The following is a 12156-nucleotide window of genomic DNA, read 5'->3' on the forward strand; positions in this document are numbered from 1 at the left end:
CTTTTGGCACAGAGGCCGTAGTCCCTGTCGAGTTGCAAATTCCCACTCATCGAGTCCAATTTGCTAACGAGAGCACTAACGATGACAAGTTGAGAAGCAACCTGGATGCCCTCGAAGAGGTTAGGGAGGAAGCCCAAGTCCGAACTGCCGCTTACCAACAACGAGCAGCTCACTACTACAACCAAAGGGTCAGAGAAAGAAGCCTAAAGGTGGGAGACCTAGCCCTGAGAAACCTGGAGGCTACGGGAAAAAGAGCGGCAGTAGGCAAGTTAGCACCGACCTGGGAGGGCCCCTTCAGAATAACAAAAGTAGTCAGGCCAGGGGTATACCGAATTGAAGATATGCAGGGAAACCCTGAGCCCCATGCCTGGAATATCCAGCACTTGAAAAGGTACTTCCCTTAAGGTATCGTCAAATGCAAAAGACCTATTGTATCTTAAAAAGCACGGTAATAAAATAGGCGATGCTTATCGTCTTAACTCATTATTTGTCTCTACTCACATTGCTTCATGAAAGAAATAAAAGGGAAAAATGAAACAGAAATAAATACCCAAGACCTCAGTTAGGCACAAAACCAGCTGAGATGACGAAGCGACAGTAAGGCCAACGAGCCTGAATCTTACCCAAGACCTCAGTTAGGCACAAAACCAGCTGAGATGACGAAGCGACAGTAAGGCCAACGAGCCTGAATCTTACCCAAGACCTCAGTTAGGCACAAAACCAGCTGAGATGACGAAGCGACAGTAAGGTCAATGAGCCTGAATCTTGCATAAGATCTCCTGGAGCAAAAACAGCCAGGATCCCGTAAGATCTCCTGGAGCAAAAATGGCCAGCGGGATCAACAAGATCTCCCCGGAGCAAAAACGGCCGGCGGAATCAACAAGATATCCCCAGAGCAAAAACGGCCAGGATTCCGTAAGATCTCCTGGAGCAAAAACGGCCGCCGGGATCAACAAGATCTCCCCGAAGCAAAAACGGCCAGGATCCCGTAAGATCTCCTGGAGTAAAAACGGCTAGGATCCCGCAAGATCTCCTGGAGCAAAAACGGCCGGCAGGATCAACAAGATCTCCCCGGAGCAAAAACGGCCAGGATCCCGTAAGATCTCCTAGAGTAAAGGCGACCGGCGGGATCAACAGGATCTCCTCGGAACAAAAATGACCTGGAGCCCTGGAACACATCCCGTATGAGGCTCGTCAAGAAAACAAGAAATTAAGTGATGACTCCACAAAAAAGGAAGGAGAATTTCCGAACTCCTGAGCCCGTCACACAAACAGCGCAAAAGCTGTAGCACAAAAATTCAAGCAAAGAACAGAAATCCGAGCTCCTTAATCCGCTAAACGGACGAACTCACAACAAAAGCAAATGATCCCGCCCACAGCTCGGATTAACTCTCAATAAATAAACGCTCAGCAAAAATGACCCTGGAAGAGGAAAACAACAATAAAGCTGAACTCTCCCTCCCAGTGGGGCATATAGCCCACACCGCACCGACTGACAAAGGATAACCTCAAAGGAGACCAGATGCCCGAACTCATTATACCAGACAGAGAGGTAAAATCGTCTAAAATAAAGCAGCGCCATCCCAAATGAAGCCTAGGGATTTACCCCCTCACCACTTACATCATAAATGCTAAGGAGGTAAAAGGGGCAACTCGAGGAGAAATCCAAGGGCATGAGCAGATGAGACCCCGGTTTCAGCTCTTATCAAATTGGAACTAAAGACAAAAAGGCCAGCCCTGCTTATCACCTTCAAAGGTATATGATCTGACCTATTATTATTAAGCAAAGGCTGTATGCCCGAGCTCATAATAATGAAGTCCTTATAAGAATCACAAGGACTCGTAGGTCGAGAGTCTAGTCCCATGTTAAAAATAGAGCTCATGGGCAAGGATAGTCCAGCCCAGAAAAAGCTTACAGATAAAAATGCCTTAGCAAAATAAACAAGTTTATAAGCCAAAAATCCAGTCAAATAATAGAATTTTAGTTCCGATGAGTTTGAAAGCAAAAGAAGAGGAAAACAAGCAAAATAAATGAAAATGAAATTTCATTCAAAGAAAAAGAAGGGCCACAGTCTAATCATACACGCCACTGAAGGAAAAACCGTCCTCAAAGGACTTACATGCCTAGGTACATTATCATCTACATCACTATCACCTACACTATTATCTTAGCTTTCAATGAATCCTTACAGTCTGGAGGATGAGCTTCACGAGTCTGTTGGATTCCCCTCTTCTTTTTTAGCTCGGCAGACTCCCTACACTCCTTTAGACGCTCCTTATATTCCAACGGAACTATGCCTAGATATTATAGGAGAACTGAACGAGTTGATACCCATGAGCATCTCTCACTGTTCCATCATATGCTGTGTGTATATCACGCGTGAAAAACATAAGTCTTCGAGTTAAAGTCCCAGGAAGATCAGCCTTGTCGACTGGTTACTGAATGAACAAAACATTCCATGGGAAAATTGACGAGGCATTCTGAAGAGCAATGGAACAAGTGAATGTTGCAAACCTACACACATACTATGTTGGACTAATTTTAGCAGGTTACCCTTGCTTCTTGATTTAAACATAGCCATGAATGCATTGTCCTCACTTGCATATTTGTGAGCCAAACTCTGAATATCACGGAACACATGTTTGAAAGCATCAACAGAAGCTCGATTGAGTGCAGCAAATCTCTGTCCCTCATAGCACAAACGCCCTATATTGAAATCCTGACACGAGCCCGCCACGAGTCGCTTTATGTTACATATATGAACTGCATCTTGTATTCCACAATAGGTCTCATAAACCATGTTATTCCATGAGTTTGAGTCAGGAACAGACGTCAGGGGCACCATGGAAACCTTCTCCTTCTTCCCGAAAGGGAGAAAGGCAGGAGCCGGTCTTCTAGAAGCCCGAGACTTCTCTGGAACGCGAACCAAGACAAGCACTTCGGTGGAGATGGGGCGCTTGCCCCCGACCTTCTCCGCTACACCCCCATCACCTACAAGGCTGAGTTCCTTATCCTCGGCAGTCAGGCCGACCCCAGAAAGGACCCCATGGACATTCCTCACAAAGGCGATCTCAGCCCTGCTTGCAAGGGTCCTCATCTCAGCTATGGAGGCCTCAAGCCACTCTCCAGAAGTATGCAAATCAGAAAGAAAGATCCTCCATTTCGGTAAGGGTCCTGAAGATTGCAATAGGGACAATATCAAGATATACCCTAAGAATGAGGTTCTTATATTGGACGGGATGATGCTAGACTCTAGGCCAGCGATACCAGGATCCTTAAAAGATATTCATAGGAAAGGAAGAAAAGCATACCTGAAAAACAAAAGCAGGAAAGTGGAGATGGCAGTATGCACGAAGGACAAAGAAAAGCCATAAATGGAAAAAGACAGAGGGGACTCGAAAGTCAAAATGACAAAAAGATGAAAAGGCATTACTGTAACAACCCGAAAATCCGGACTGCTACCGGCGCTAGGATCCAGATTGGCTTAAGGCCGCCGGGACCCATAGCAAGCCTAACATACATCCTGTAAACCTGTTTAATCCCATACATGATCAACAACATACATAAAAATTAAAACTTTTCTTTTCATTCATGAACCAAACTCAACCTGCGCATGCATTAACATAGACATTAACATTAACCCCACCATGGAGTCCTCAACAATGCTCCAATGGGGTGCCATAATCATGCATTAAGTTTGGTAAAACATAAACATCAATAAAAGATCATGCATTCATAAAGGGATTACACAGCTAGGGTCAAGCACACTTCTAAACCTCAATACCGTCATTACATTACATAACTCAACATTACATTACAACATCCATCATGTCCACTACTAGCTATTACATAACCAAAACTTTACTCTATCCAACCTCCTGCTCTATCCAGTACCTGCAAACCTGGGGGTTAAGGGAACGGGGTGAGCTAAAAAGCCCAGTTAGCAGAACCATAAAATATTTTAATTATTCATGCTTTCATGGAATGCATCATAGCACAGACATTTCACATCAAGGACGGACTTGTCACCAATAACTCTCATTTCTCATAAACAATCATGCATTTGCCCGGACACGTGGCATGGGCAGCCTGGAACTTTCTGACATGGTGCCAGGACGTGTGGCATGGGCAGCCCTGGACTTTCTAGGTTACATACTAAGAGCTAGTGGGTCATCCAACATCCATCCACATCAACAGTAAAAATGCAATGCATCATATTCGTGATTACTAATGCGATACAACCTACATAAACATGGCAGTTATGATGCATGGATCATGTTAAACATTTTATTAAATTGAAAGCATAGTTCTGTTCTACTCACCTCTGGCTGATGCTCTAAGGACTCAGAAGCATCTAGCACTGCTGACCTCCTCGGTTCCTCGGGTCCGAACCTACATAGGTGGACTCAGATGAGGGACCAAACATACATAAACATAACTCTAAAACATCCTCCAAAAAACCCCCTAAAACACCTCAAAACAATCAAGGAATTCATGCAAAGGAGGGCTAAACAGGGCACTTTCGGCGGCAGGTTCGGCGGCCGAAAGTCCCTCCAAAGCCGAAAGTCAGGCAGGTTCGGCGGCCGAAACTCCCAGACAGAGACGAAACTCATGCATGTTCGGCGGCACTTTCGGCGGCCGAAACTGCCCTCCAGAGACGAAAGTCCTCTTTCGGGGGCAGGCTTCGGCAGCCGAATGCTGCCTCCACAAGCGGGTTCGGCGGCCGAAAATCCTTTCAGCGGCCGAACCTGAGTTTCTCTAAAGTGGCAGAAACTCAGCTCCAACATGCACAAACGCCTCCCAAACCTTCCAAACATGCATAAACCTATTCTACAACATGCATACTCAAGCATACAAGCTCCTAGGGGCTTCAAACTATCTTAAACCCCAATTACAACACATCAAACAACCAACATTGCTAAAAAACATAGCATAAATCCATAAACTTCACATAAACCATGCATTTCTACCCCATAAAACCTCATAAAACTTACTAAAAACATGAAAGGAACTATGGATCTACTCTTACCTCTTGTAGAACGAGAGGAGAGACGATCCAACTCGGAGATGGGAGAGATCCGCTCTTTGGTCTCCAAGTTTCCAAAACTTGCTCTTTTTGCTAAAATCTCTTCAAATCAACATAAAGCTTGTTAAAACATGAAAGATCGGAGGAAAAACATCAAAAACGAACCAAAGGAGAGCATGAACTCACCGTGGCCGAAAATGGGGAGAAAACTCGCCTATTTCGGTCATGGAGCTCTTATATAGGGCTGGCAGACCACCTTTCGGCAGCCGAACGTGCCCCCACATCTCATGCAAGTTCGGCAGCCGAACATGAGGTTCGGCGGCCGAACCTTTGAGACTTTCGAAAACCTAACATGCCCCCCTAAACCATCCCACGTTCGGCGGCCGAACCTGGAAATGTCTCCTTGGCCTTTTTCATTCAAAACTCAATTTCCTTTTTACTTAAAAACATAAAATACATTAAAACATTTTATAAAAACATGGTTTTACCCTTCTAGAGGTTTTCGACATCTGAGATTCCACCGGACGGTAGGAATTTCGATACCGAAGTCTAGCCGGTTATTACAATTACGAAGGAAGCAGTACATAAACAGACGCGGTCATAATGATTCTTGGGATTTACCCCCTCATCAGTCGAAGCAATAACTGACGAGAAGGTAAATGGGCAATTGATGACCGCTGGGTTTCTTCACCCCGGTCTAGGGCCAGGCCCATTAGGGCAGCTCATAACCTGAAGGCTACTAAGCCTCCTCCAAGAACCAGGTCCAGTCTATTCAGTTTAAAGACCGGGCTCCAGTCCGTTTCTTCAAGCAGGCTGGTCTAGCTCTTCCGGCCCAATGGACAGATCCCCTCCGAGCCTAGTCTTAACCTCATCCTCTGGCCCAGCTCAGAACCCGAAAGGAGTTCAACCCCTTCGCCTTGTGGGACCATCCGCATGCGCGTCCGGGGAGAATCAGGGGCCGTTGTGCATGGGACAGAGATCTGATTTCCTCGTACGTCCATATCAACGTAGCAGGGACAGGTGGTCCAATGATACTCGTTCTGTTAATACGTCACTAGCAGACAAAAGGAAACATATAAAAGGAGAAATACCCTCCTCTAGGTCTAAGTTTTTCCAGTTTTTACAGAACCCATTATAAAACCCTATTTTCTGGATCTCAGATCATCAATTACCATAATTACCATAAGCAGCAAAATCCAGCTCTACGTTACAGTTATTCGCTCCAACACTGCAATCGGCTATAGGAAGTTGAGATTTTCATCCAGGTTCTTTCCAAGTGATGATTTGTGTGCAGTTCCCTGGAACGTCTTGTGGGGGACTCACAAGACTGAAAGCTCTTGCAAGTTGTGCTTCCCTTATAAATACTGTTTTGGTACTTTTCCGGTTTCATCTCCCTTTAAAAAATCATTCACGGCCACGGAATCACATGGGTCTAAAAGAATAAAATCTCTATAAAAATCATCGGTGGCTGCATTTTATATATTATTATAATGAAAAAAAATGAAAAATAATTTTGAGAATCAATAAAAATTATGAAAGGGTGAGAATATAATTTTTTTTTGTGAAATTAATTACATAAAATTATTTTAAAACCTTAAATTCAAATAAAACTTTATTAAATTAAATCCAAACTAAAATTAAAATCAACATATCAAACAACTAAATAGAAATAAAAAAAATTGTACTTTGGTTTCAATTCCAAATGTTTATTTTCAATTTTATGCTAAAATTAAAATCAAAATATACATTTGAATGAATGCCAAAAGTATAATTTACTATTTTATTTGCTCCATTTTTAAATCGCTTTAATTTTTTTATTATATTCTTTTCATTTTATAATTTTTATTATTTTTTAGTTATTATTTATTTTATTTTTTATAATTCTATTTAATTTTATTTTATTTCTAACATTTTTTAAAAAAAATTTAATATTTAATAAAATTTATATCTTTAAAATAAATATAATTAAAAATTTAAAAATATTTTTTTAATATATATAAAAAAATAAAATAAATAAAAATTATGAGAATATAAAAATGAGATACATTATTTTTTACAATTGGAGCATTATGTCTTTACATTTTAAGAATTAAATTATATAGTTTGGATTGATACTGAAAAAAGTTGAAGGAAAGAAAAATATTTTCTAAAAAAATTGATTTAAAGAAAAACATTATTTTAATTTAAAATTATTTTTATACTCTTTATTTTTTTGATTTTATTTAAAAATAAAAGATAAAATAATAATATTAAGAAAGTAATAGTATTTTCTTTTATTTTTTTTATTAAAATAAGGAAAAAAATCGTTATTTTATTTTTATTAATTTAAACATAATAAAGAAAAATAAAATATAAAAAGTATTTTCTTCCGACACTGTGCTTCCCCTCCGTAACTAATCCAACCAGAGTCTAATTATCGTCCAACATTGAAAAACTCCTTTTCTCCAACTTTGAAAACTCATTTTGCAAATCAAATTGAATATCTGGGTTTTTACGCCATTCCTTGCTCACCCCAGTCAACCCTACCTCTACTTCACCATTCTTTTTCTACTCTTTCTCCACCATGCCAAAACCAACAGAACAGCCTCCAAACAATATCCACACTCTCCGGGCAGAGAGAGACCTAGGAGCCAATTTGGAGGTAGATCTTGCATCGAAGCTCGAAGACTACCTGTTGAAGATTTACTCGGGCAAAATTACAGCCGCTACCGCCTCTCTAAATTTGGCCGAAGGTCTGGGTTCTTTGTGCTTTTATGGTAACACGTTCTTTGCGTTTCTGTTTTCTTGTTGATTAATTGCTGTTTATTTTGGGAGTGGAGTTGCTTCGCTGCTTCAAGGATCCATTCAGGTGTATAGTAGGAAGGTCCAGTATTTATATAACCTGGTGTTGCATGCTTTGGAGTCTCTTTCTCAAAAGAGGTTTGGTTTCTGTATTTCGTCTCCTAACTTTTATCATTTCTTTATGATTAAGTTCTAATTGGACTAAACAAAGCAAATTTTCATGTAAAAAGTTAATTTCTGTCTCTAAAGTTATTGGATATAGATTTTAGAGTTCTTGTTCAATTAGTTAGAGATCACATTTTTTTTCCATTTAATTGTAGAATAATTTGTGAGAGTACATATATGTAGCTTTTAATTCTGTCATTGTACTCATGATTTGTAAATTTATTGTTGCGGAATTCAGATTGACTTTTAATTTTCAAAAATTTGTTATGTCTTTTTTATATCTGATATGTAAGGTTGACAATGTGTTATATATCTTAGAATGCATTATGTCCCTGCACACCCATAAGTTATGCTTATTTTGTCAACAATTTTCACAAGGTTTACTTTTGTGGATATAGATGCCTAGATCATTTTATTAATATTTTGAATTTGGTTTACTTTTACATCAGCTTGTCCATTTATTGGGAGCCACTATGCCAACTATGTAGTACTTTTGTTGAGGAGCAAGCAGAGGGCACATCAGTTCAGGCTGAGCAAAGTGGTTCCCATGCAATTTCTGATGAAGAAAATGATCAATTGCACACCCATAAGTTATGCTTATTTTGTCAACAATTTTCACAAGGTTTACTTTTGTGGATATAGATGCCCAGATCATTTTATTAATATTTTGAATTTGGTTTACTTTTACATCAGCTTGTCCATTTATTGGGAGCCACTATGCCAACTATGTAGTACTTTTGTTGAGGAGCAAGCAGAGGGCACATCAGTTCAGGCTGAGCAAAGTGGTTCCCATGCAGTTTCTGATGAAGAAAATGATCAATTTTGGTGCCTAGATGATGTCCCTGGTTGGTTTAAATACTGTACTCTATATGGTGATGCTATAATGCAAATATCAGCTAAATTGTTTATTATACTGCAGTGGAAGCAAATAATTCCTTAGATGATTCAACTAGTAAAGATGCTTCTTTCTATCGCTTTGTGAAACCACCAGCAAACCTTGTTGTCCTTGAAGGGGATTGCTTGGATACCAGTGGTGATGGTGGAGAATTAGAATCATACCTGGTATGACTTATGTTTGCACCTTTTCTTTACATATAAATAATTAAGAAAGTTTAATTAGGAGGTGGAATAATGTATATAAAGACTTATCTTTCTTGGAAATTCTTTGGATGATGAAACCTATGAATATAATCTTATCTTGTCTTTTTGGAAAGTTGTTTATGACATAGTAGTTTTAATAGTTGACATTGGAATTGGGAAAATGAAAAGAAATTCATGGCCAATAAGGACATGGCAATTGATAAATGGTCTTTGCTGAGCAAATGATAATAACAAAAGGAAAAAAAAAATTTCTTGCTTAATTTCTAAAATATTCATTGTTCACCAATGTTGATGGACTCTTGTCGTATGTCAACTACATATTTGGCATTTCCTTTCATGGGTGGTAAAACTATTTAATTTTCAATTCAACTCTAAATTTTTAACTTTTCAAATTTGTTCTTACTGACCTTGAAATCAAATTTCAATTGGTACTATCTAATATCGTGATACTACCAATTAAAATTATGATATGTTAATTTTTTTTTTTATTTTTATGATTGGATGTACAGATATCTGGGTGTCTATAAATAAATTTGCAAGAAACAATGGACTTTATAGATATATTTCAAATTTTGAAATTTAAAAATACATTATAAAGTTGCAACAAACAGCAAAATTAACTAAATTAAAAGACAACCTAAAAAAGACGCATGATGTTTCTTTAAAAGTTACTTTGAAACATGTGAATACTATGATCATGTGATATGTTTCAAAAATTAAATAATAATTTTTTAAAAAATTAAAAAAAAAATGATTCTAAGATTAGACTAAATTGAAGAGTAAAAAATTTAGAGGAATTGACTTGAAAATTAAATATATATTTTTTTCTACCCATATATTTTTCTCTACCCATGAAAAGAAAATGTAAAATATTCGGTTGACATATGACAAGAATCCAACAACATTGTTGAATAATGAATAATGGCAACATAATAAATTAAGCAACAAATTCAAGGTATCATATATTGTTTTTTGTGTTATTATCATTTGGCCAGCAAAGACCATTTATCAATTGCCATGTCCTTATTGGCCATGAATTTCTTTTCATTTTCCCAATTCCAATGTCAACTATTAAAACTACTATGTCATAAACAACTTTTCAAAAAGACAAGATTATATTAGGTTTTATCATCTAAAGAATTTCCAAGAAAGAGAAGTGTTTATATACATTATTCCACCTCCTAATTAAACTTTCTTAATTATCTATATAAAAGGAAAGAAAGAAACATAAAAGAAATCACTCTAAAACATCAAATAAGAAAAACACAGTTTTTATAAGAGAGATCAAGAAAATGGCTTTTCAAAATATTCTTTTAGCTATTATCATTATTATTTTTACAACTTTGAAAATAGCATTAAAATATCCATAAAAAATAATTAAATAAACTCAAACATATAAAATATGGTTAATCCGGCTATGAAACCGGCTATTATTGCAAAAATATTCCTGCTCCTGTTTCGATTCCTGCACAAGTAGAAGCATTACTTATTTTCTATTGTTTAATTTAAATTTAAAAATAAAATATATTAATAAATTTATAAATAGAGAGTTAATAAGATTTTTAAAATAAAAAAAAAAGACTTTCTATTTTTTAAAAGATTAATTTAATTTTTTAATTAAAAAAATAATTTCTGTTAAATAATTTTTTTGAATATTAATGTATTCGAACATAAATTTAATCTTAAATGTTAATTTTTTTTAAAAAAAAATTGTGCGACCATTCGACTTTTATTTTATCTTCTACATTTTGATAGTTTAATCAATTAAACGAAATTTAATTCCAAGGTATATAAAACAAATTGAAAGTAATAAAAAATTTAGAGGAATTGACTTGAAAATTAAATAATTTTAATTACTACCCATGAAAAGAAATTGTCAAATATGCCGTTGACATAGGACAAGAGTCCATAAACATTGGTGAAAAATGAATATTTTTAAAAATTAAGCAAGAAATATATATAGTTATTATGTTTGGCCAGCAAAGACCCATGACCTTATTAGCTACGCATTTCATTTCATTTCATTTTCCCAATTCCAACTTCAAACTTTTAAAAATATTTATTCTTGCAACTATGTGATAAACAACTATCCAAAAAGACAAGTTTAGATTCATAGGTTTCATCACCCAAAGAATTTCCAAGAAACATAAGTGTTTATACACATCATTTAACCTTCTTAACTTTCCTAACCCTGCTTAGCTATATAAAGGGAAAGAAAGAAACACATAAGAAATCACTGTGAAGCATAAAAAATTAGAAAAGCATAAAGAGTGTTTATAAGAGATAATCAAGAAAATGGCTCTTCACAAGACTCTTTTGACCATTATCGCCATCAGTTTTGCCTGCTCTCTTCTGTTGGCTGTAGCTGTTCAAGCGCAAGTGGGAACTCCTGGGCTTCAACCAGCACCTTCACCTACTCCTCTTCCTTCTCCACCCACCACTCTTCCTCCGCCTCCTCCGCCTCCTTCTACTCCTACTACTCCTACTCCTTCTCCGGCCACTAATGCAAGTTCTCTCACTTCTTTCCCATCCAAGTTCATGGGACTTGTGGGTCTTGTTGTTTCTTTCTTTCTCCTTAAATTGTTGCCTTGATCCTTTGCATTTAGTTTCTCTTCTGTGTTTTGTGTCTTTCTTTGTAGTATTTTGGAATAATGATCAATGTGTTTTGTGTCTTTCTTTGTAGTATTTTGTAATAATGATCCATGATCATGAGCTCTAACCTCATTTCTTTAAAAAAAAATTGTCTTTTCTTTTGTTACTTAAATAAATTTGAGTTGATTTTAATATTTGTTGTATTGCATTATTGTAATAAAATTATTTTGTTTTATTAATTGTCTTTGCTTGAGCATATATGATTAATATGTAAAAGCATATTGGATATTTTTCTTTCTTAGATTATGTTTATATTTTCATGTGTGGATCAACCAATGACCTTGTAGATTTTTAAATTTATTTTACATTTATATATATATATATACCTTATTTCAGGCGTATGTCTCTAATTCAAACTTATAAAGTTATAACTTTGTGGATTCAATTTATTAGATCTAATCTTGACAACAAAAAAAATTTCAAGGGAATT

General features: G+C 36.8%; 1 protein-coding gene across 2 annotated transcripts; it reads left to right on the forward strand.

Annotated features, from left to right (window-relative positions):
* Positions 1-7424: 7424 nt before the first annotated feature.
* Positions 7425-9186, forward strand: LOC110605572. Of its 2 annotated transcripts, XM_043952352.1 has the most exons (4): positions 7425-7759; positions 7847-7946; positions 8423-8818; positions 8893-9186. In XM_043952352.1, the coding sequence occupies exons 2-4, from the start codon at positions 7919-7921 to the stop codon at positions 9039-9041; spliced, it is 573 nt and encodes a 190-aa protein (XP_043808287.1). In that variant the 5' UTR covers positions 7425-7759; positions 7847-7918; the 3' UTR covers positions 9042-9186. The 2 variants fall into 2 exon arrangements, with proteins under 2 accessions (XP_043808287.1, XP_043808286.1); XM_043952351.1 differs by having other exon boundaries at positions 7425-7946.
* Positions 9187-12156: the final 2970 nt, after the last annotated feature.

The sequence above is a fragment of the Manihot esculenta genome, chromosome 17 (assembly GCF_001659605.2).
Source record: "Manihot esculenta cultivar AM560-2 chromosome 17, M.esculenta_v8, whole genome shotgun sequence".
NCBI lineage: Eukaryota > Viridiplantae > Streptophyta > Magnoliopsida > Malpighiales > Euphorbiaceae > Manihot > Manihot esculenta.

Coding starts and splice junctions, on each gene's coding strand:
- LOC110605572 (XM_043952351.1), top strand. CDS start 7,919: ATGCTTTGGAGTCTCTTTCTCAAAAGAG. Junction 7,947..8,422: donor GAGTCTCTTTCTCAAAAGAG/GTTTGGTTTCTG, acceptor CTTTTACATCAG/CTTGTCCATTTATTGGGAGC. Junction 8,819..8,892: donor GTGCCTAGATGATGTCCCTG/GTTGGTTTAAAT, acceptor ATTATACTGCAG/TGGAAGCAAATAATTCCTTA.